At 40.7% G+C, this 26590-nt stretch overlaps 1 protein-coding gene across 4 annotated transcripts in view; it reads left to right on the forward strand.

Moving 5' to 3' along the window:
- The window catches only part of lrguk (leucine-rich repeats and guanylate kinase domain containing), a 110995-nt gene that overhangs the window by 42341 nt on the left and 42064 nt on the right, over positions 1-26590 (forward strand). For all 4 annotated transcript variants that reach the window (XM_048553904.1, XM_048553905.1, XM_059654497.1 and 1 more), the window contains one exon: positions 14869-14965. In XM_048553904.1, coding sequence (XP_048409861.1) covers positions 14869-14965 — 97 coding nt within the window. The remainder of the gene's footprint in view (positions 1-14868; positions 14966-26590) is intronic.

Here is a 26590-nt window from a genome sequence, read left to right on the forward strand (position 1 = left end):
GCAAGAAGCGACCATAGGGTTAGAACACAGAATCTGGGCGGATAGAGTTGAAGAACCACAAAAGAAGAAAGATCCTGATGGGAATTACATACAGCGCTCCAGGAGTAATCCAGATGTGGGGAAGAAATTAATTTAGGAGATAGAAAAGGCATGTAAGGGAGGCACCATTACAGTTATCACAGGAGACTTAAATATGCAGGTTAACAGCGGTCCCAGGTACAGGAATTTGTGGAATGTTTACAAGATTGTCTTTGGGAGTGTTTTCTGGTAGATCCCACAGTTTTGGATTTGATGATGTGTAATGAAACAGACTTGGTTTGGAGTTAGGGGGAGTGTCTATAATATGATGGAATTTACCCTGCAATTTGAGAGGGAGAAGCTGGACTCAGAAATAAAAGTACTTTGATTTGAGTAAAGGTTACAACAAAGACATGAGAGAGGAGCTATCTAGAGCTGATTGGAAGGGAAGCCTGGCAGTGAAGAAGGTGGAGCAGCAACAGCAGGAATTTCTGGGGGTAATTCAGCTGGTATAGCAGAAATTCATCTCAAGGAAGATGAAACATGCTAAGACAACAATGCAACCATTACTGACAAAGGAACCATGACTTCAAGGATGAAAGCAAAAGAAAAAGCACATAATGTGTGAAGATAAGTGAGAAGCCAGAGAATAGGGAAGCCTTTAAAAATCAGGAGAGGACAATTCAAAATGCAATGGAGGGGTGGAGGTAGAAAATGAAATTTGATGGTATCCAGGTAGTAATGTCAAAGAGGATTGCAGGAGCTTTTTTAGATATATACAAGGTAAGAGATAGGGCCAAGAGTGGACATTGGCCTACTGGAAAATGAAGCTGGAAAGCTAGTAATGGGGAACAAAGAATTGGCAGAGGAGCTGAGGAGGTACCTTGTATCAGTCTTCAAGTGAGTCTGGGAGCAGAGGCCATCACTAAGGAGAAGGAGCTGGGGAAGCTGAAAGGTCTGAAGGTGGATAAATCCCCCAGACCAAATGGACAAACCCCAGGGTTCTAGAGGAGATAGCTGAGGAGATTATGGAGGCATTGGCAGTGATTGTTCAGGAGCCACGGAGGCAAGGGAAGTGGAAAATAGCTAATGTAACACCCCTATTTCGGAGGGGAGAGAGGCAGAAGACAGGAATTATTCAGCCGGTTAGCCTGACCTCAGTCATTGGTAAGTGCATGGTAAAATAGGGCTGAATTAGCATGGCTTCATCAAGGAAAGGTCATGTCTATCTGCTAGACAAATCCACTAGAATTCATTGAGGCAACGAGCAAGTTGGACAAAGGAGGGCCAGTGGATGTGATCTTCTAGGATTTCCAGAAGGCCTTTGACAAGGTGCTGCACAGAAAGCTGCAAAATTTAGGGTGGCATGGTGGCTTAGTGGTTAGCACTGCTGCTTCACAGCACCAGGGACCAGGGTTCAATCCCACCCTTGGGCGACTGTCTGTGTGAAGTTTGCACATTCTCCTTGTGTCTTGTGGGTTTCCTCCACGTGCTCCGGCTCCTCCCACTCTCCAGAGATGTGCAGGCTAGGTGGATCGGCTATGTTAAATTGTCTGTCGTGCCCAGGGATGTGTGGATTAGGTGGGTTATAGCGGGATTGGTTGGGTGGTATGCTCTGAGTGTCAGCATGGACTTTTTGGGCCAAAGGGCCTGTTTCCACACTGTAGAGATTCTATTAAAAAAAATGAGAAAAGAGCCCATGATGTTAGGGGTAAGGGAGTGGCATGGACAGGGGAATAACTGACTGGCAGAAGGCAGAATAAAAGGGTCTTTTCAGAATGGCAGCCAATGTTTAGTGGAGTCCCATAGCCATCAATGTTAGTACCACAACTATTCACATTATAGATTAAGGATCTCGACAGAGGAACTGAGGTCATTGTTAGTAAGTTCACAGATGGCACAAAGATAGTCGGACGGGCAGGTAGCAGGAAGGTTATGGAAGAACTTGGAAAGGCTAGAAGAGTGGGCAAAGAAGTGGCCAATGGAATACAGTCTGGGAAAGTGTGAGATTATGCACTTTGGTAGGTAGAATAGAGGTGAAGACTATTTTCTGAATTTGGAAATCTGAAGCACAAAAGGAGTCCTAGTTCAGGATTCTATTAAGGTCAACATGCAGATTCAGATGGCAGTTAGGAAGGCAAATACATTGTTGGCATTCATTTTGTGAGGGTTAAAATACAAGAGTAGGCTTGATTAGTAAGGAGATCAAGGGTTGCAGGGAGAAGGCAGGAGAAATGGCGTTGAGAAACGTGTCAGCCACGATCGAAAGGTGGAGCAGACTCAATGGGACAAATGACCTAATTTGCTGCCAGTGGTCTAATAGTGCATTGTTTAGATAGTACAGACTACTGCTACTGACCTTTGGCATTGGAAGGAGCAAATGTTTGTTAATGTGGTGCCAAAATAGCAGGCTGCTTTGACCAGGATGGTTCAAGCTTCTTGAGTGTTGTTTGGAGCTGCACCCATTCAAACAAGTGGGGAGTATTCCATCACACTTCTGACTTGTGCTTTGGAGTCAGTAGACATATTTTGGGACATCAGGAGGTGAGTTACACACCACAGTATTCCTTGCCTCTGACCTGCCCTTGTAGCCACTGTGTTTATGTGGCAAGTCCAGTTGAGTTTCTGGTCAATGGTAACCCCAAGGATGTTAGTAGTGGGGGATTCAGTGATCGTAACACCACTGAATGTCAAGGAGCGATGATTATATTGTCTATTATTGCAGATGGCCATTGTCTGGTATTTGTGTGATGTTACTTGCCACTTGTCAGCCTAAGCCTGCATATTGTCCAGATCTTGCTGCATTTGAACATGCACTACTTTAGTGTCTTAGGAGTCACAAATGGTGGTAATATTGTGCAATCATCGACAAACATTCCCACTACTGACCTCATGATGGAAGGAAGGTCATTGACAATGTAGCTGAAGATAGTCGGGCCAAGGACTCTTGAGGAACTCATGCAGAGATGTCCTGCTTGTTTGGCACCACATCTGCTAATGTCCACTCCCTCCACCACTGACGCTCAGTAGCAGCAACGTGTACTATCTACAAGATGCACTGCAGAAATTCACCTGAGACAGCACCTTCCAAACCCACAACGACTTCCATCTAAACAGACAAGGGCAGCAGTTACCTGGGAGCATCAGCACCTGCAAGCTCTGTTCCAAACTGCTCACCATCCTAATGTAGAAATACATCACCATTCCTTCAGTATCGCTGGGTCAAAGTCTTCGAGGTCCCTCCTCATGGCATTGAGGATCAACCTACAACATGTGGACTGTAGCAGTTCAAGAAGGCAACTTGCCAATGCCTTCTCAAGGACAACTAGGGACGTGCAACAAATGTTGGGCAACTAGCACTGACCACATCCCAATTTGAAATATATTTCCCTGCACCAATTCCTCTTGGAATAAACTCCAAATTAAGACAAATGACGATGAGATTGCCTACCAGACCCTGCTGATGTTTGTCAAAATCGCTTTGTGTTATTCTATATAGACTAACCACTTAAGAAAAATGAGAGAGTTCACAATGAAAATATGATTATATGAAAATTAAAGGTTCCTTGCCAGCAGTACCAGTCATTGACTCTTATCCTTCCTGGAAATGCTTATTTTCCTAGTTTAAAATTAGCACAAGAATCAGCATCTTTTTGATAGTTCTGCATGTGCTGGATCTGAAATGTTTGACTCTGGAACCAGTTGGCAGAAAGCAGCCCAGCACCTTTTTCTCAGGGCCAACTCGGGATGGGCAAGAAGTGCTGGCCAATTAGCATTGCCCACATGTCTCAAGTGAGTTTCAAAAAGAAGTTAGTCTGTTTTTTTCTGATTTTCTAATTGCTTGTTTTAGATTTAAGATCCTAGATGTAACCGTTACTGACAAAAGGTATTTTAACAGCAGTGTTCAAGTGACATCGGAATTGTATAAAAACATGTTGAACAAGCGCCCATAAATTGGATTAAAAGTAATTGATAGGCAGTGGTCAAAGTGGAATAAGTTGCTGCCATACTTAATATTCTGCCTGCAGATGTCTTTTCGAACCATGATTTATCAGAGCTAAACTTTTGCAAGAACATATTTAACATCATTCATGAAGCTTAATACTTATAGCTAGTCACCTGTGGCCACTTGGTAATAAACATTTTTGTGATTTAATCCATGCCACTGTAGGAGAGATGTGATATATCTAAAGATTAAAAAATGAGCCACAGGAAAATGTTCTGGCTTAGATTGTTTGCTAAGTGTGTATGCTAAATTGCAAGCAATGTTATTCATTGCCACAAAAAATAGATTGGGCATCTATCTTGAAATTCAAACCACTGTCATCTGATCCCTTGCTGACTGTACCACTGAATTAATAATTGTTCCATAGATTTTGGCAAAATTACAGCTGCTGGTAAAGTTATAGTTACATTTTCTGTTCCAGATTTAAAATGGTGACTTTACCTCTTCTGATTAGTAACCTGGAAGTTGAAACCTAAGAAGGCAATGGAACAATAAAGGGTTAACAAAATCAACAAAATACTCTCTATTACTTCTGATATATTGCCACCCCGACTAAAGATACCATGAACCTTCTCAACCTCTCTCCCTTTGCCTGAGGTCTGGTAGCCTTCAGATTAAATCGCTACCGGTCATCTGTCCCTAATGAAAGAGCAGCCCTGTGGTAAGACTATGGTGACTTGACTTGAGGCCACCTTACCCTTTCATTGTTTCAATATCTTTTTTATCCATTTAAAGAAAATTAAATAAAATCAAAATGTTTGATTTGAACTCCTACACAATTATTAATCAACTAAGCTTGTAAATTGGCTAATGAAAAATTATAAATTCAAAATTTGTCTAACAACATTGTACAAAGTGGTGGTGGAGGGTTGTTTTTCGGATTAGAGGCCTATTACCAGCACTTTTCCGTAGGTCAGTGCTGAGTGCACTTTTCTTTGTCATTTATGTAAATGATTTAGATGAAAATATAGAAGGCATGGTTAGTAAGTTTGTGGATGCCATAAAAGTTGGTAGTATAGTGGTTATCTAAGGTTACAAGGAGACCTCAGTCAAATGGGTGAAGAGTGGCAGATTGAGTTTAATTTGGATAAATGCAGGGTATTGCATTTTGGTAAAACAAAACAGGGGCAGAACTTATACAATTAAAAGTGGGGCTTTGGGTACTGTTGTAAAACAGAGGCCTCAGAGTTCAGGCTCATAATTCTTTGAAGTTTGCCTCATGTTTAGACATGGCGGTTAAGAAGGTGTTTACAAATCTCATCACAAGGCCGAGGGAAATTTCTCACTATATCTTACTAAATGTGCTTTGTTAACTACCTACCCCACCCTACAGTATCCTTCACACCCAATTCTGTCACCAACTTACCACATGTTATTCCCGGAACAACTCACCATTGTCTTGTTTGTTTTTCACCTCACACTTATCCTGAATTCCATTCAACACTGAACAGCCCATCTGAGCAGTTTATCTATTTTCTCCTGTAATCTAAGGATATCTTTTTCACTGTTTACCACTCCACCAATATTTGTATCATTCATGAACGTACTAATCAACTCTCCTATGTTCAAGTCTAAATTGTTTACGTAAACCACAAACAGCAAGGGCCCTAACACTGATCCCTGTGGGACCCCCACTGGATACAGACTTCCAGTCACAAAGACACCCCTCAACTATCACCTTCTGCTCCTGAACAAATAAACCAAAGAACTGCGGATGCTGAAAATCAGAACCAGAAACAGAATTTGCTGGAAAAACTCAGCAGGTCTGCTGGCATTCTTGGAGAGAAAACAGAGTTTTGGGTCTGGCCCCCCTTGTCACCTTGCTGTAAGGGATTTGCTTTTTCACTGAGATGCCTGAAATATAAAAATAGAGAGTGTTGCCCACCAAAGTAAACCCTTGGAGACAAAATGACCAGAACCAGCTCAAAATGACCAATATTTCAAACTCAATTTTAGCATCAAATTACCGGATTCTCAACATACAAACTATGGTAATGGCTTCTGGTTTTTATTCTGCAGTGAGTGGCATGGTGGCTCACTGGTTAGTACTGCTGCCTCACAGTGCCAGACGCCTGGGCTCAGTTCCAACCTCCGGCAACTCCCTGGGTGAAGTTTGCACGTTCTTCCTGTGGATTTCCTTCGGGTGCTCCGGTTTCCTTCCACAGTCCAAAGATGCACAGGATACGTGAATTAGCCATGGGAAATGCAGCATTACAGGGATAGGGTCAGAGGGTGGGTCTGGGTGAGATGTTCTTCTGACAGTTGGCATGGACTCGATGGCCCAAGTGGCCTGCTTCCATACTGTAGTGATTCTATGACTCTTCTTCAGAACTAATTGTAGCTAGGGAATAAGTTATATATGCTAGAGAAGGGGTGAGTTGGAAGTAGTAAACAATAGCTAGAATTGAGCTCAGAGAGAGAAACAGTTGGGCAGACAAAGGAATGGGTCACAGTCAGCCCGTGAGAATGAATAGCTGATATTGGGGACTGACAGTGGTGGCTGACAGTGGGTTTATGATAGCAGCCAATGTGATAACAAGGCCTGAGACAATGGGAACTGCAGATGCTGGAGAATCCAAGATAACAAAGTATGAAGCTGGATGAACACAGCAGACCAAGCAGCATCTCAGGAGCACAAAAGCTGATGTTTCGAGCCTAGACCCTTCATCAAAGAGGGGGATGGGGAGACGGTTCTGAAATAAATAGGGAGAGAGGGGGAGGCGGACCAAAGATGGAGAGAAAAGAAGATAGGTGGAGAGGAGAGTAAGAGATTACAAGAGAGTTGCAGTGGGAGAGAGATTCCCTGAGGTTGGTCCAGAGGGAGGAGGGTAACTTCTCCAGGTTAGGCATCCCTGGAAGAGGCTTCTCTGGGGACCAACCTCAGGGAATCTCTCTCCCACTGCAACTCTTGTAATCTCTTTCTCTCCTCTCCACCTATCTTCTTTTCTCTCCATCCTCAGTCCGCCTCCCCCTCTCTCCCTATTTATTCCTGAACCCTCTCCCCATCCCCCTCTCTGATGAAGGGTCTAGGCCCGAAACGTCAGCTTTTGTGCTCCTGAGATGCTGCTTGGCCTGCTGTGTTCATCCAGCTTCACACTTTGTTATCTTCATAACAAGGCCTGATGTGTGTGGGGGTAGGGTAAGAACATGGGACAGGAAATGCTGCAAATCAGGAACAAAAACAGAAATTGCTCGAAAAGCTCAGCAGGTCTGGCAGTATCTGTGAAGGAAAAATCAGAGTTAACGTTTCGGAATGTCAGAACGTTTGGAACTTTTGAAGAGATACAGGGCAGATATTGAGACTGAATACTGCAATCTGTTTCTTTCCTCATTTGCTTCAATTAAAGTGCAGTGATTTTCTGGCAACTTCCGCAGCTTGAATCTGTTAACCATTTTTATTGAGAACCCTTGATTGTTGTTTCCATGACTGGCTTTAGCTTAATGCCAAGTCAAAGGCATGGTCAACACGTGGCAGTACAGTGCAAGGTGGCTCTTTTGGTGGGGAATTAAGTAGTGAACACAACATAAAGAGGCCGCAAACAATATAACAACTGGGAGCAGGAATAGACCATTCAGCCCTTCAAGCCTGCTAAACCATTCAAAATACTCATAGATGATCTCACGTCTGCCTCAACCCCACTTTCCTGCCTGCCCTCCATAGCCCTTCAACCCATTACTAATTAAAAACTGTGTTTCTCCTTCCTAAATTCACTCAATATTCTGACATCCACTTCACTCTGGGGAGCAAATTCCACAGATTCATGACGCTGTGGGAGAAGTAATTTTGCATCATCTCTATTTTAAACCTGCCACCCATTATCCTAAAACTATGACCTTTTGTTCGAGATTGCCCCACCAGAGGAAACTTCCTCTCCACATCTACTTTATTAATCCCTTTGATATCTTATAGTCCTGAATTAGATCTCATCTCAGTCTTCTAAACTCCAGAAAGTACAGGCCTAAATTATTCAATCTTGCATCGTCTCTGGAATCAATCAAGTGAACCTCCTCTAAATTGTCGGTTATCCAACTGCATCCCTCCTTAAGTAAAGAACAAAAAATGTACACAGTACTCCAGGTATGGTCTCACGAATGCCTTATCCAGTAGCAGCGACATGTCCCTAATTTTATACCTTATCCCTTTTTCAACAAATGCCAAGATTCCATTTGTCTTCCTAATTATTATACATTAGCTGGCTTAGCTATGCTAAATTGCCCTGTAGCAATCAGGGGTGTGTCGTTTAGGTACGTTAGCCATGGAAAATATAGATTTGGGGGATGGGTCTGGATAGGAGGCCTTTTGGCAGGTCGGTGTGAACTTGTTGGGCCACTGTATGGACTCTGACCCATGATTACCAGCTCTACCTACAAACTAGTTTTCTGCGGCCCATGCAGAAGGACACCCAGATCCTTCTGTACCAAAGCACTCTGAAGTTTCTCTCCGTTGAGATAATAAGTTGCTGTTCCATTCCTCCAAACAAAATGGATAACTTCAAACGTTTCCACATTAAACTCTATCTGTCACATTTTGGCCCATTCACTGAACCTATCCATATCCATTTATAAGCTTTTTATTTCTTCAGTGCAACTTACTTTCAAAGGGATTCCTATAGATTGGCTGATCAGGCAAAAGAAGGGCAGATGGATTACAATGTGGCAAATTGTGAAATCATCCAAATAGATCTAGGTGGACAGAGATTGTGGGAAACCTCTCCAGTCAAAGGAACCTGGGCATCCCTACACACAAATTGCATAAGGTTATCTTGAAGGTCCAGGAAGCTATTTGCAAAGCTAATGATACAGTAGATAAAAACTGAAAGAACTGGGGATGCTGTAAATCAGCAACAAAAACAGAAGTTGCTGGAAAAGCTCAGCAGATCTGGCAACATCTGTGAAGAGAAATCAGAGTTAACATTTTGGGTCCTCAGTATGATATTGTAGCTTTTCTAAGAGAGGCATTCGTTCATCAAGCTAAAGAGGCCACATAAGGTTTCCAAATAAAGTTTGCTCAGTTGGCTAGATGGCTGATTTGTGATACAGAGTGATGACAACAGCTGACCAAAACTGGACACACCACTCCAGAAGAGGCTTCACTAATGTCCTGTACAAACTCAACATAATATCCCAGTTCACCTTCTCACCTCTCCCCTTGCCTGAGATGTGGCGACCCTCAGCTTAAACCACCACTGGTCATCTTGCCCTCTGATAGGAGAACAGCCCTATGGTCTGCAAGGAAAATGGCATTTTTACTCCTTAACTAAAGAAGCACTGTCTTGTTCTAGAGGGAGTGAATCAAATATTCCAGTGAATCAAATGCTCACAGGTTTCCTTCCTGCTGATGCATTAAGTTGCATCTTCATTCCCTGGAGCTAAGGAGACTTAATCTCTTTAAAATGTTATATTCTTCAGGAAACTTTTTGAGTCATTACGTGGTATGTGCATGTTGCAAATCGCTAATTGCTCTTGAAGTCAATAGCGCGTTTGCTCCATTCCAGACGGTAGTTAAGAATCAATCACATTGCTGTGGGTCTCGAGTCACATGTGGGCCGAGACTGCAGATTTCCTTCCCACAAGGATATTGGTGACCTCGATAGATTTTTACAGCAATCAGTGATGGTTTCGTGAACTGAGACTAGCTTTTAATTCCAGATTTTATCATTGAATCTGAATTCCATCAGCTGCTGAGGTGGGATTTGAACCTATGCCTCCTAAGCATTAGAGTTAACCTCTGGATTACCATGGCACCATCTCTTCCTCTAAACTTGGAGAGGGAGATATTGTGGTAATGTTTCCATTGGCTGAGGAATGCAGAACAAGCGATCACAGTCTCGAAATAAGGGGTCAGCCCTTAGGATACAGAATTCCCAAGGTACACAACCTCTTTGAGTAATTTCTCCTCACCTCAGTCCTAAACAATTAGCACCCTATCCTATTCTTGATTCCCTAGCCACAGGAGGAGTAATCTCTGAGTGTCTACCCTGTCAGGCTCCTTCACAATCTTGTAGACTTCAATGAAATTGGCTCCCATTCTTCTAAACTCACAAGGATACAGGCGCAATTTACTCAGCATCTTGTCACAGGAATCAATTCAATGAACCTTTGACATACCTCTTCTCACACAAGTTTACCTTTCTTTCAACATGGAGACCACAATTGCACACAGTCTTCCAGTTATGGGTCTCACAAAAGCCCTGTACAACTGCAGCCAAACATGAAGAACAAGAAGACAAAGCTTATGCTGTTTACAAGTCCTTAGAGTCCTTAAGGTGTTAGATTTTTAATCTGAGACCACAGTCGTTTTTCTGTTCACTTATATCCTCTGTAGTGGTGAAGTTTGTCAATATCTTTACATTCTCAGTAATTGGTTATTTCCCTAATTTACTTTGTCTTTGGGGACGCTGAGAGAAAAACGATAGAGAGAGTGAGAGAGAGAGAGCGAGAGAGAGAGACAGAGTCTTCCAACTCTTCATTTTTCTTTCTCTTTACTCTGTTGCCCAAAAGTAGTAACTGAAATTGGGTTCAATATATGTTCTTACGGCTGGGTTTATTGTCTTTCAAAACTGGCTAACTGGCAAGTGAACATTTTATCTCTCGATATTTGAAATTATCAGTTCTGAAGAAGAGTCTGTCATCCACCATTCAGAAGGACAATTTGGTTCTTTACTCTGAGTTGTAACAAGTAACACATTCTCCTTTTGCTTTCCTTCCCAATCAAAATACCGTTTGAGCATGTTCACATGACACACTCTGTGAGTTTTCCTTTTATCAGGTGTTCTTATCAAATAATTCACCTCACTCAGTTTCCTTTTCAATTTGGTAAGGCCCACTAACGTTTTGTCTTTAAAGGTTCCCCTACCATTGGTAGTAATATTAACACTTTATCTTCACTAGTGAAATTATGGATTTTTGATCCCTTGTCTGCTTTCTGTTTCATTACATGCTATTCTAGTTTTAAATGCCATGTGACTCACCTGTTCTATTTAATCTCTCCCTAATATTTTACTCATGAGCCAATAATGTAGTCTCTGAATGCTGAGTCATCAATTTTTCCTTAATTAATTGATGTGGCCCCCTCACTTCATATCAAAAAACTAATTCAAATTGATTGAATTTATTTGATTCATTTGGTGTATCCCTAATTGCAAAAAATACAATGAAATTCCTTTATCCCAATCGGCTAGACACTCTTGACTGTAGGCCTTCAACATGGTCTTTAAAGTTTGATGCCACCATTCAAATGCTTCCCGTGATTCTGGATGGTATGCAGTTGATTTTAATTGTTTTGCTAAGCTATCCATAATTTCTTTGAATAACTTAGATGTAAAATTTGAGCCTTGATCTGATTGTATCTCTGTGGGTAGCCTCACCTAGTAAAAATATTTGAGTAACTCTTTTACAATCCTTTTAGTTGTGATATTGTGTAATGGAATGGCCTCTGGAAATCAAGTAGACACATCCATTATGGTCAACAAATATTGATTCCCACTTTTCGTTTTAGAAAGGGATCCTACACAATCAATTAAAATTCTGGTAAAATGTTTCTCAAATGCTGGAATGGATATTAATGGTGCTGGTTTTATCACTGCCTGAGGTTTTCCTATTACCTGACACCCATGATATGGCTGGCAAAATTCAACCACATCTTTATACAGTCCAGAAAATGTTCTTGTATTTTGAGATAATAGGAACTGCAGATGCTGGAGAACCTGAGATAACAAAGTGTGGAGCTGGATGAACACAGCAGGCCGAGCAACATCTCAGGAGCAGGAAAGTTGACGTTTCGGGCCGCCCTGCTTGGCCTCCTGCGTTCATCCAACTGCACACCTTGTTTTATTGTATATTGATTTGAGTTTTCTTATTCCCAAATGACCTGCTCCTGGTATCTAATAAAAACAGAAAGAACTGCAAATGGTGTAAAACAGAAACAAAAAGAAAGTTGCTGGAAAATCCCAGCAACTGTGGCAACATCTGTGAAGAACAAATCACCGTTACCATTTCAGGTCCGATGACCCTTCCTCAGAAGGGAAGAACAGTGTTCTGAGGTACGTGTTCTGAGGAAGGGCCACCAGACCCAAAACGTTAATTCTGATTTATTTCTTCACAGATGCTGCCAGACCTGCTGAGCTTTTCCAGCAAATTTGTTTTTGCTGCTTTTTTTTATTCCCTTCTGATACCTCGTGTGTTCCCATAACACCCCCTTTCTATAAGCCATCAGTAATACAACTTGATGAACTTCTACCAATGTTTCACCCACCTAAATATGTAATGGTCTCCATTTCCTCACCAAAACATCATTATTAAGGTAGAAACGTTCTGGAAAACAATCAGATTCATCTTCTGTATTTGATTTTTGGTACAACTACTTTATTTTTCCAACATTTTCTTGTAATTCAGGTAACTTCTTTCAACTAAAAATATCCACTTGTCCGCCATCTGTTCTTGTTTTCCTCAACCATTTTATCAAAAATAGTTTTTGATCATTGAACTTCAACTTCCTTATCTGGACTCTTTGGTTTCTCCTCCAGTTTCAATCTGTGGCTTTGTGACCTTGTTACTACAGTTAGGAAAAGTCCCAGGACTTACTGCACTGCCTCAGTTGTATGAATTTCCATCGGATTTTCAATCACTCACATCTGGAAAAGAGAATTTCCAGTCCCTGGTAAAGAGAATTTCGAGCCAGGAAAGGTAGATAGACTTTGCTTTCAGCTTTATCTTTTCATTTTTCTTTTATTTTTAAACTTTCAAAATTGTGCCATATTGCAGTGATGAATGAAAGCTTTTTACTTTATTTTATTATATTTCTCACTATAAAATGCATGAAATAAAATCATTCAAATCCAAATTCAAAATTCATTGTATTATTCCTATCACTAACTCACCACTTTTCACCGGACTCTCCAACCTACTCCTTATATAGATCTGCTACTTATTGCCCATGTGCAGTTTCTATCCGTCTGTTCAGGTCCGTTCATGTATCTATCAAGATATGCCTTACACATTGCTAATGCGCCTGCTTCCACCACTTCCACTGGCAGTACATTCCAGGCACCCACCATCCTTTTTCTGAAAAGTTCCCCACACTTCTAAACTTACCTCCTCTCATCTTGAATCCTGTGCCCTCTTGTAGTTGAACTGACCACCTTGGGAAAAAGCCTCTCACTATCCACTCTGCTTATGCCTCTCATAATTTTGTAGGTCTCTTATCAGGTCGCCACTCAGCCTCTGTCTTTCCAATGAAAACAATCCGAGTTTATCCAACCTTTCCTCATAACTAAAACCCTTCAGGTCAGGCATCATCCTGGTAAATCTGCGCCCTCTCCAAAGCATCCAACATTCTTCTGGTAGTGTGGTGGCCAGAACTGCATATAATTTTAGAAGAATAGAAGGATATGGACAGCGTAGAGGCAAAATATTTTTTAAGTTTAGAAAGGCCTAATGTGTCAGAATAGCCTTGATTGACTGGAGGGCCTGTTCCTGTGCTGCACTGTTCTTTAAAGTAGTGGATATATTTATAACTTTTTTAAAAAAGTCTTTGAAAGTAATGTTTTACAATCACAATGTAATCTAATCTCACTTGTATAAATTTATAAAGTTATTTTAAATATTAAATTATTTTGAATATAGAATGGCATCTTTTGAAACACTTTTGTTGCTAGTAGTTCTGGAATCAAGTACCTTGTGTTAACAGTGGCACAGCTACCATGCACATCTGAAACAAATAGTTTTGTTCTCTTTATGTCCGTTTACACAAAAAATAGCTTCTGAGGGAACATCTGTTTCGTTTTGGTTTCAGCAACTTTCACAGCCAGACAGCATAGTAAAGCTACTTAAAATATTGCTATTAAGAAAATACAGAGGAAACGAGTGATTTGATGAGTTAAAGTACTTTTCTTTCATCTTTGACAAACTGATTGATGAGATGAAAGTCTCTTTTTCTCTGTTAATAAATTAAATCTTAAGACAGGTCTAGTTGGAGATGGAATAACAGCACAATACTGCCCATAATATGGCATTATTTGGTAACAAGCTATTTGTCTCACTCAGAGAGGTCATGAAGATGATTTGTGCAGAAAGTGGAATGTTGCACTCGGGACACTTGTTATAAATTGAAGTTATGGCAAACATCCAGCAATATTGTAAATGTGCCCTTCTCCTTTGTTTATTTTTTTCTTTTCTAGAAGGATGAAAGTGAAAATAAATTTGCTTACACTAAATACATTCTAACCAAAATGATCACTTTTTAAAATTTTTGCACCAACTCAGGTTTAGCAAAATTTTTAGCCAAACTATTAGCAATTAAGTGATTAGTTGACCTCAATTTCACAATTATCCTAGAGATAACACCCCCGTAATGATAAGTAATTTTTATAATGCTGTAGAATTATTATTGTTGTACCAATAGATTATGATTTACCAAAAATCACAAGTATATTATTTTCAAATGCATTTACAACATGTTGCACGCAGTTACCAGAGCATTTTGGATCTCTATATCATCTTGTACATGACCTGAATCTGTGTGATAATGCTGCTGCCTGCAAAAAGAAATGAAAAACATCTTACATTGTCCACAAATTGATGACTGTGGCATTAACCAAAATATAAATTAAGTTGATGTTCCCATGGAAAAGACAATTCAAATGCTGTCTGCCTATTTCTATCAATGTTTGTCAGGAGATTTGGTGTTTTAAACAGGGTATTTCCTTTTATATTTACATCTGTTACACAGACACATCTGGCATCAAGTACCTTCAGTACTGCCTCTCTAATGAGCCAGATCCATAATCAAGGTCCTGTATTAGCAAAATGATTTATAGAGGCATATATTTGAACTTTTTCTCCAGTATCTGTCACACGAGCCGGACTCCATATTATGGAGAAGAAGACGGGTGCGATTACCATTTTGTAACTGAGCAAACATTTGAAGAAATGATCCAACTGGTAAGAATTTTCCAACATTGCATAATAAATCCATAATGACTTTTCATAAACGCTTTGGGAATCTTTCCAGAATTATTTTTGAAGTAGAGTTGGATGTAGATTTGAATTAAAATGTGTCAAATATACATTATTATTTTTGCTGAGACATGGAGGGTGCCATTTTGAATGCAATAAAAACAGCAAATTTGGGAGAAACCCAACAGGTCTGGCAGCATCTGTAAAGAGAGAAGCACAGTTAACATTTTGAGTTTGATATGACCTTCTGCTCCATAAGCTGTTCACATCTTTTCAACTTATTATAGCATCGGGATTATCTTAGTCATAGCTATTAGAAATACTCTATTTGTGCTGTCATTTCCTTTTTAATCGTTCTTCAAATACTTTCCATAGGCTTTGATGTCTACCACTCCATCTTTCTATAGCCTTTCCACATGATGGTCTACATTTTTCATAGTTTAGTTCATACAAAGCTGAACTGACAAGCACATCTGCACTGGTTTCTTTTATGCTAATAAAGTCATTGTTAACATACCACAAAAACCCATCTTTTAAGTTGTTCTGCTTTCTACATAAATGAATTATCTCAGTCACAGTGATAATGCTCCAGTCATCTTGAAAATAGTGCACCAGCTGGCCTGTTCTTCTGTCCTGATCAACTTTGGGAAGTATGTTAATAGTTGAGCCACATTACTCCTGGATTCATCGCAAAAGTTAAAGATTTAATCAAAATACACCTAAGTTTCCAATTTATCTGTTTGATGGACTGAGGTTAGCAGAAAATACTGACTCGGGTGTTTCATAGCAAAAATTACAATTTATTACAAATAAATCAATCCTAACCACAAGCAAGCAAAATATAAATTATCAACATCTACCTCTACTAGTCAAAACTGTAATCTTCTTCTTTAACCCCTACGCATACATGCAGACAGACACAGCAAGCAAACAAACACGCGTATTTTGGGAGAAGGATGAAGTACCAGGGAAACAAAGTTCAAAAGTACAAGTCTGCGAGATTTAATGAGGTGTCCTTTTTGCTTCCCAAGATCTTCTATTCTCCAATTTCCATATTTCCAGATTCTGTCATTACTTTGCTGAAGATACAGCATGACTTGCATACTGCTTGTGAAGTCTTTTATTCATTGTTAGAGGCAACAATTTGTAGCGACTTGTGGGATATTATATCTAGCTGTCTTCTAAGTTTTGGTTACTTCACTGCTGAGAAAGAGGTAGACCTTGTGTTTTCTGCAACCTGGAGGCTTCTCTCCCTGTACTGTAAGAATACAAACTGTTCACCTGTTTAGAAGCCAGCCAGAGAGTTGTTTCCATGCTGACAATTTCTGGTATCCACAACTAGTCCTAATTACACAAACCAATCAGTAATCTGTTATTGGGTGAAGCTCACTCCGACCACACATCCCTTTTTAGATCTCCCATGTTTGAACAAAACAACAGTGTAACACAACTTACACTGTAAATTCCAATTACTTGACAGTTTTTTTTGCCACTTTTCCATTCTTTTTAATATCTTAAGTCTATTACTTAAATGAAAAAAAGACAGAGTAGTATCATTTATTTTTTCCAACTTAGTTAATTTGTACTTTATAATCCAGTACTGCTGCCTGGTTAGAGCCAGTGCAAATTTTTCCTTTGTTTATTTCTTGATCCCCACTGTTTCAAAAAACCAACTGCATCTTTTATTCCTCATACACACATAATTGCTTACTCGAGAGATCACCAGTCTAGGACTTAGTGTTTGATGCTATCATACTTGCTTTTTCCAAAGACAGGCATCTTGAATCTGTAACTATCTAGTTAACCATACATAAGTTATGTTAAGGGGCTGATTTGTTACCAGGATTCTGTTTTAGCAACCCTAAACCCAAGATGAGCCTGAGTACATCCAGACATCAACTCACTCGGTCTGACCATGGAGTATTAGAACGAAGAACAAAGAAAATTGCAGCACAGGAACAGGCCCTTCAGCCCTCCAAGCCTGCACTGATACTGCCCATCACAACTAAAACCCCCTACTCTTCCAGGAACTGTATCCCGCTATTCCCATCCTATTAATGTTAAGGTGTCCTTTAAAAGTCACTATCATATCTGCTTCCACTACCTCCCACAGCAGCAAACCACCAGGTACCCACCACCCTCTGTGTAAAATACTTGCCTTGTACATCACCTTTAAACCTTGCCTCTCGCACCTTAAACCTAAACCCCTACTAACTGACTCTTCCACTTTGGGAAAAAGCTTCTGACTGTCCACTCTGTCCATGACCTTCATAATCTTGTAGACTTCTATCAGGTCACCCCTCAACCTGTGTCGTTCCAGTGAAAACAACCCAAGTTTCTCTAATCTCTCCTCATAGCTAATGCCCTCCAGACCTGACGACATTCTGGTAAATCTTTCTGTAACCTCTCCAAAACCACCACATCCTTCTGGTAGTGTGGCAACCAGAATTGAATACAATATTTCAAATACAGCCTAACTAAGGTTCTATAATGCTGCATTCAGTCTAACTACAATTTTATAAAGCTACTACTTTAGATTCTGTTCATATTTTTCTAATTATGATAGAGCTTGGTTTGTGAGTAGGAAGTTAGAATTGTACATCTAGTTTCTTGCAGTGCCATACCTGATTAAAATACAAGTTTTATAAAAATTATAGTCAAAAGTCAAAAATTCTGTACTTAAACACTTAATATGAAGGATATAACAAATGCTAAATAACTATAACAATAGGAATTCAATGTTCATCTCACTGTAGGTAAGGAGCATTTACTGAAAGCCTCATGTGCTCTCTGCTCTTCATTCCATCTGTCTTGCTTCAGGATTCTATTTCTTATTCACTTGTTGACTTCTGTTGGAGGCAATGACTCACTGGGGCTCATTGCCATCCAGAGGCTCATTGATGAAGCCAGTTGTTCACCTCTGAACTGAGGCAGTAATTATCAGCTATCATTGATCTTTGCGAACATCACAAAAGATTCCAATCCTATCCTTTCCAGGTTTTAGACAGATTACTTTTCAGCAATTGATTTGTTAGGGAAGATGGAAAGAACAGGAATACGATCCAACTCGGAAGCTCCTACTGGCCGATTTTCATTTCAGCCCAGTAATACTGAGGATGATACTGATAGCATCCCTGCTATCTTAATACAGTTAATTAAACATATTTTAAAAATTTGAAATGAAAAAGAGAAAATGACTGATATATTCAGCAAATCAAGCAGCATCTGTGTAGAGAAATGGAGTTAATGTTTCTGGCTTATGATCTTTTGAAAGAACAAGTGGAAAATAATCAATCTCAAATTCTTCTTGCTTTACATAGGACAGAACCAACCCACACAACATACTTGCCCAATGAGTCAATCATTAATTTTTGAGTAACAAATTTGTCAAGGAAATTCACTGGCCTTTCTATAACTATGCTTGTTGGGAAATCTTTTTGGTAGAACTTTACAATGATTATAGGAAGGGTTGCCGGACCATAAATGTTAACACTGATTTCTCTTCATAGATGCTGCCAGACCCGCTGAGCTTTTCCATCAGTTTCTGTTTTTGTTGTTGACAATGATTACCGGCTTTGACACATGCATTGAAATGATCAAAAGCTCAAAGAACTTCAAAATTCTTTTCATTTGCATTTGCTCATTTTCCATGTTGTTGCTTGGCATTTGTCTCTTCTATCTGAATGGTTTGTTGTACTTATTATTGTTAAAAGTGCTGTAGAAATACCAGTTCTCACAGTTAGCTTGTTTGGCCGGTATTTTGTGTCAGTGATATCAGCTTGGTTTTATTCATAACTGTGTCAAGTCTACTTCAGAAGGTTATTAGTTCAAGTCTCACTCAAGAATAAACAAGGCTAACAGTCTAGTTCATTACTAAGGGAGTGCTACATTGTGAAAGTTGCTATCCATCAGGTAACCTTAAGTTTAATGGTTTAATGGACAAAATGTAGTGGGTGGAATCTTCCAAACCCCTGAATGTCAGGCAATGGTGAGACAGTTGGGAAAATATGAAGAAATTGGAAGAAATTTGATTCTCAATGCTGAGAAAAAGAGTCCATCTGCAACCAAGCTTTGGATCAGAATCTTGCTAGTGAATTGGAGGCTGATTTATATGTGTTTGCATTCTGTTAGTACCCAGTTTCAACACATTGATGTACAATTTGCTGTTGAGTTGGATCTTGTTGATCCAAGCATTTCTTTTTGTGAATGCTTCTACTGATTTGCAAGAGGCACAGGATGGTTGGTTAATTTTTAAAATGTCTCTAATTTATCAATTAGCAGTCACAGCTTATGGCAACTTAAGTTTTAAGTGCATTTTGAGTGCAGAGAACAGAGAAATTGCTTCTGTACGTCTAGAGTAAATCCCTTCTCTTTAGCTTGTTTCCAGCTCCCAGCTCCAAAAGGCTCTTTTTCAGGATGGCAGCCAGTGACCAGTGGAGTTCCACAGGAATCATTGTTGGAACCATAACTAATCATGTTGTGCATTAAGGATCTGGATGAAGGAACTGTGGGTATTATTCTTCAGTTTACAGATAATGCCAAGATAGGGGGAGGACCCAAAATAATAAAATGTGAGGGAGGACGTTCAGTTTAGGATGCCTGGTAGGCATGGATGAGTTGGACTGAAGGGTCTGTTTCTGTCCTGAATGACTTTATGACAGGCAGTGATGAGCAAGCTGCAGAAGAGCTTGGATAGGCTAGGAGAGTGGGCCAAGAGGTGGCAGATGGAATACCAGTGGGAAAGTGTGAAATTATGCATTTGGTAGGAAGAATAGAGGTATAGACAATTTTCTAAATGGGGAAAGCCCTTGGAAATCTGAAGAAGAAAAGGACTTACGTGTTCTGTTCAGGATTCTCTTAAGGTTGCAGGTTCAGTTGGCATTTAGGAAGGCAAATGCAATGTTAGCATTCATTTTGAGAGCCTCGGGGTGAACGGATGACCATCTAGGATTTTCTTCAGACAGAGGGTGGTGAATCAATGGAATTCATTTGCCGCAGATTGCAGTGGAGGCCAAGTCATTGAGTCAATTTCAGACAGAGATTAATAGTGGGATCAGGGGATGGGGAGAAGGCAAGAGAATGGTATTGACAAAATAGCACGCATTATTGAATGGTGGACCAGACTTGAGGGCCAAGTGGCCTAATTCTGCTCCTCTATCTTGTACCTTCATAGTACCTTGCATGTGAAATGCAGGCAATATCTGTGTAGGATATACACCCTGGTCACAAGCAATCCTGACTATGTCATTAGTCACTACAGATTGATCAATGTCATCTTTGCAAAGCACAGATAATCACAGGTCACCATAAACATCTCTCCTGCAGGCCAAACAATTCACAAAGACCATCCAAGATCTCCACATTTCTGCTCAAGAACATGGAACTGATTTTCTCTCGACTTGAACTGTACATATTCGCCAATGTGCTGTTTCGTACAATGCTGCTTTTCTTGGGTGATGGGCGTAGGGTGGGGGCAAGGTATCGGAAAGCAAATAGTGATTACTATATTTGCATAACCTGGCCTGTGCTACATACATTGAAATAAGATCCCCTGTGTCAAAGGTCTGTGTAGAGGCATTGCATGCCCCACCTTATTGGAGTTTTCTATTTCCTGCTGTGATGTGGAGGTGATGGTGTTGGACTGGGGTGGACAAGGTCAGAATCACACGACACCAGGTTATACTCCAGCAGGTTTATTTGAAAACACAAGCTTTTGGAGCCTCACCTCTTATACACGTACACACACTCTTTGCCTCTCTCTTTCTGCCCCCTACACACACACACACACACACACACACACACACACACACACACACACACACACACGTACACTCTCTTCCCCTCACACACACGTACACTCACCCCCTCACACACACAGACTCTCTTCCCCTCACACACATACACACACTCTCCCCCCACCCCTCCCCCACAACACACACACACAGATGAACCTATGGGGTGATTTGTATTTGTAGATACATTCTATTTTGTTTAAAAAGCACATAATTTATAAACAGTCAGTCAGTGTGGTGTTTTATAAATTCCTGCTTCAGATATAGAACCAATCTGACTCAAAACCGAAACACTATCAAATTCTTAACAAGGCCTCACACTGATCATGCATGTCTGACCTAAAATGTCACCTCTTCTTTACACTGATAAAATCTTTAGTTCTCTCAGGACAGTGACTTGAAAGGAATTCGGGTATTTACATATGCATATTAATCAATTAAAACCTTCCAACTGATTAAAGATTTAATGGAATCTTAGGTTTGTTTAGTACATCTTCATCACTGGAGTGATCCTTTGATCTTTTACTTATAAATTTTGTGTCTGATACTACCTCTCTCACTAACACCTGAAGAAGGAGTGAGACTCAAAAAGCTTGTGTTTTCAAATAAACCTGTTGAACTATAACGTGCTGTTGTGTGACTTCTGACCATTTCCCACTATGTCAAGGGCTATGCAGAACCATAATTTGTGTGTGTTACAAATATTGACTCCTCACATTACCAATGACCTGTTCTGTTTCAGATATTTTCCACACAGCCACAATAAGACTTATCTTAGCTGTGGGCATGTCACAGTGGAGAAACAGAGAAATTGAGGTTGAACAGATGTGCCAGAAAGCTCAGTTCCAACATTATCCTCTAACAGCTGCAGAACAGCTTTTACATGAAGAAGTCACAGCTGAAGAACTCCTCAGGCTCTGGAAAAGGTTCAGAAACCACTGAGTCTTCAGTGACACTTCCTCCAGTTGAGCAAGGCACAGTGTTGCCACAAATACAGATGTGCTCGGACACAATCACAAACAATGCCAGCTGGAAAGTGGGAGCTGAGACCTGAAGTAGTGAGTGTTCTTTCCAATCCGTTGGCTATCAAAGTGACAGCTGCACTAAAGTTTTTGCAATTGGCTGTTTCTGAGGATTCGCTAAGATCCTGATTAGGTTTCCTCAATCCTCAACCCATAAATGTATCAAGACTGTTACTAATTCAATTCGTGTCAGATCACACACTTCATCTTGTTTGCCTATAATAAGGTCTGTGCTGCAGTCTGGGCAGTAGGCTTTGCCAACATAGCTGGCATACCCCAGGGAAAAGGCATTACAGATGTACATGTGTCATGTTGAGATCATAACGTGACAAAATTTATCAACAAAACAAACACATTCCATTCATGTACAAGGCATTTATGATTATCACATCTTGCAATCACTGCTCCATAGTCTGGGAGCTGCCATGAGGCCTATATCCTTAGGAACTCCTAAGCTCCTGCTTCATTTCAAGCACTGGATGTTTGATAAGGATGGCTGCTCGGAGCCATGAGCTGCCGCCTGCAACCATGGCTGGTTACTCAATTATGTAACACCCTGATTGAGGTCAAGCATAAATACAATCAAGTCTGTTCTTTGACCAGGGATATGATGGAACAGTGGTAGGCCTTCTGAAGATGAGGTTCCAATGCTCCAACTATGAGCACTGTGAAGGGCAGCTCCTGGCTGGGAGTGCTTGATCTAGCATTTTGCTGGGCTTTAAATATGACACTGGCACCAAGAATCCTGGAAGTTGCGAGTACTTCCACCATTGCTGATCACACAACAATGCAAGTGGGACATGATGGATGCGTGGTACACAGCTAATGTGAAAAATTCACTAAGATGCACTGAGAAAACCCTCCAAGAAACTCAAAATTGACACTTAGCCAATTCAGCCCAGAATTAAAAACTCTGAAAGTGTGAGATCAAATAGGCCCATTTCATCATAATATATTTTATGACCTAGTTATCTAAAGTAGTATGGCATTTAGAATCAGGCTTCACGACAACTTTATAATGCTTACAACATTCCCTCTCACTCCAGCCGCTACATGCACCTCCAAAGTCAATGCCTGACAGTGGCTGTAGAAACTGAAAATGAATGCGTTGACATGGCATCAACACGCCAATCAGCAACACAGACTCTCAGTGCGACTGCATGGCCAGGAACTTAGAGGGAACGATGAACACCTGCTGTTATCCCATATGCTAACTCTTAAAAAAAAGTCTGTTGTGTGAAATAGCACAGTTTATTTTCAGCCTCATGAATTTTTTTTCCCCTTGGCAGCTCATGTTAAATTGTTGCTGGTTTTGATTTATACTGGCTGCCACTTCTTTCCTGTTTAAAAAGATTTTTTTGCTATTCAAATTTGGCTATTTAATTATTTTCAATGCCAACTTACTCTACAAAAGAATATTTACTTTGTTAATTTATAATTTAAGGAATCTTCCGTTGCAGCAAACACTGAGTTCATGTTAAACAAAATATTTAAATCCTGGAAATGAATATTTTAATAAAAATGGCTCTGAAATGAAAGAGGGAACTTTTGTAGATAAACATTTAAATCTGAAGTTTACTTTATGTGAGTTATTATTTCTCATAAATGGATTTGTGCCTCTGAAATTATAGAGGGAGAGGATTTTCAGGTAAATATTTGTTTTTGTCCTTTACTATCCTATGGCGTACTATTAGCAACTTTATGTCAGCTGTTTTTTTGCCTGTTGGCTTAAATAGAAGATTACAATCATGTTGATCAATAATATATTAATCATGTCCTATAACCAAAGTAAACAAGCTAGCTTTTGGATGGAGGAGGATTTTCCCTGTGTATTACTTGTAATTAAATCACAGCATAATATTTGTAGGAGGTTGTTATACATGGCATGCAGAGGAAATATTTCGAACATATTTAGTTCTAAATTCTGTTTTAAATTTCACGTGTGGCCTTTGTAGGAGGGAGAAGGATGGTTCAGAAGGCATTTAGCACTCTTGCCTTCATTGTTCAGTCCATTGCATACAGGAGTTGGGATGTCATGTTGAAGTTGCACAGGATGTTGGTAAGAACACTCTTGGAGTACTGCAAAAGGTTCTGGTTGCCCCGATATAGAGAAAGGATATTATTAAACTGGAGAGAGTTCAGAAAAGATTTACCGGGATGTTACTGGGACTGGAAGGTTTGAGTTATAAGAAGAGGCTGGATAGGCTGGACTTCCTTCACTGGAGGTTGAGGGTTAACCTTAGAGAAGTTTATAAAATCATGAGGGGCATGGATAAAGTGAATACCAAAGGGTAGGGGAGTTCAAGACACAAGGGCGTGTTTTTAGGGTGAGAGGAGAAAGATTTAAAGGGACTGAACGGGGCAACTTTTTCACACAGCCAGTGGTGCATGTATGGAGCTGCCAGAGGAAGTGGTGGATGCAAGTACACTCACAACATTTAAAAGACATTTGGACAGGTACGTGAATAGGAAAGATTTGGACGGATATGGGCTATATGCAGGCAAATGGGACTAGTTTAGTTTGAGAAACTTGGTTGGCATGGACGGGTTGGACCAAAGGGTCTCTTTCTATGCTGTATGACTCTATGCATTCACCTTTGACCCTTTTGTTTTCAGATTTTGTTAACCTCCCCATTCCCATCATCCAGGTCAGCTTTATCCTTTTCCCTGCAGTCTTCATAAGGTTATTGTAGAGGAGAACGCTTGAGGGGAATCCAAAACTAGAAGCCTTAGAAATATAAGAAAATTTAGGCACTAACCAAGACAGTAAGGAGCAACATTTTTACGTAGAGTGGTTAGAACATGCAACTTGTTATTACATTGAGTAGTGAAACTTGATAGCATGGGGACTTTAAGGAAAAGCTGGCAAAGTATATTACGGAAAGAGGAATTGACAGATATGCTGATGGAGCAGATGAAATAATGTGGGAGAAAGCTTTCGCAAACATAAACACAAACATAGATCGGTAGGGCAGATGGCCTATTTATGGTCCCACTTCCTACTGACTAAGGGGGTGGCCATGGGAACCCACATAGGCCCAAGCTATGCCTGCCTCTTCGTACGATATGTGAAACAGTCCCTCTTCTGCAGCTACACTGGCACTATCCCCCATCTCTTCCTCCGTTACATCGATGGCTGTATCAGCGCTGCCTCATGCTCCCATAAGGAGCTTGAACAGTTCATCAACTTTACTAACACCTTTCATCCAACTTCAAGTTCACCTGGACCGTCTCTGACACCTCTCTCTCCTTCCTGCACCTCCCTGTCTCCATCTCTGGTGACCACCTTAAAACTGACATCTATTTCAAGCCCAGTTACTCCCACAGCTACCTAGACTACACCTCCTCTCACCCACCTCCCTGCAAGAATGCGATCCCCTACTCTCAATTACTCCGCTTTCGTTGCATCTGCTCCTAAGAAAGGACATTCATTCCCAAACATTTCAGATGTCCTCTTAATTTCCAGGACCGCAACTTCCACACTTCGGCGATCAAAAATGCTCTCAACCACATCTCTTTGTGTTTCCCACAGCTCTGCCCTTACATCCTCTTCCTGCAACAAAAACAAAGACAGAATCCCCCATGTCCTCACATACCACCCCACTACTTCTGTACTCAACGTATCATTCCTTCCCACTTCCGCCACCTGAAATCCGAGCCCACAACCAAAGATATATTTCCCTCCCCACCCCTATCTGCCTTCCTTCGGGACCACTTTCTTCACGACTCCCTTGTCCACTCCACACTCCCCACTAGCCCCATCTCCCCCATCACTTCCATCCATGAACCAAACAAACCTTTCACATCAGACAGAGTTTTACCTGCACATCTGCCAATGTGGTCTATTGCATCCACTGCTCCCGATGTAGCCTCCTCTACATCGGTGAGACCAAGCGGAGGCTTGAATACCAGTTTGTAGAGCACCTGCACTTTGTTTGCAACAAATGACAACACCTTCCAGTCGTGAATCATTTCAACACCCCCACCTACTCCTTGGCAACATGTTGATCCTGGGCCTCCTCCAGTGTCACAATGACACCACCCAGAAACTGGAGGAGCAGCACCTCATATTCCTCCTTGGGAGCCTACAACCCAATGGTCTTAATGTGGACTTTGCCAGTTTCAAAATCTCTCTACCCCCGGCCTCATCCCATGACCATCCCTGCCTCCTTGACCTGACCCAACTTGTCCATCTTTTTTTCCCACCTATTCGCTCCACCCACTTTGCTGATCAATTCCCACCACTGCCTACCTGTACCCACCTATCACCATCTCACCTACCTTCCACAACCCCACCTCACTCCCTATTTATTTCAGAGCTCCCTGCCACCTCCCCCATTTCTGAAGAAGGGTCCCGACCTGAAATGTCAGCTTTCCTGCTCTTCCGATACTGCCTGGCCTGCTGCGCTCCACCTTGTGTTCTCTCTGACTCCAACATCGGCAGTTCTTACTATCTCTGGCCTATTTATGTGTTGTATTCAAATTTAAAGGCGTAATCTTCTAACTGAGGGAGATTCTAGGTGAAATTGAAAACTATGTTTCATTGTTCCTGTAAGCGTAAAATGAGATGCACTTCAGAAATGCATTGCTTTGTTTCTAATTATATAGAGCAGTTTCTATTCTTTTGTATTCCACTAAGCTATAAAAACTGTTCAGTCAAAATGTTCATCACTGTGATCTTCTTCAATGAACACAGTATGGGTCAGTAATAACTGGTTAGGTTACTGGATTAGTAATCCAGAGGGCTAATAATATGGAGAATATAAATTCAAACCGTACCTAGAAGTTGAAAAATT

The sequence above is a fragment of the Stegostoma tigrinum genome, chromosome 25 (genome assembly GCF_030684315.1).
Source record: "Stegostoma tigrinum isolate sSteTig4 chromosome 25, sSteTig4.hap1, whole genome shotgun sequence".
NCBI classification, from domain to species: Eukaryota; Metazoa; Chordata; class Chondrichthyes; order Orectolobiformes; family Stegostomatidae; genus Stegostoma; species Stegostoma tigrinum.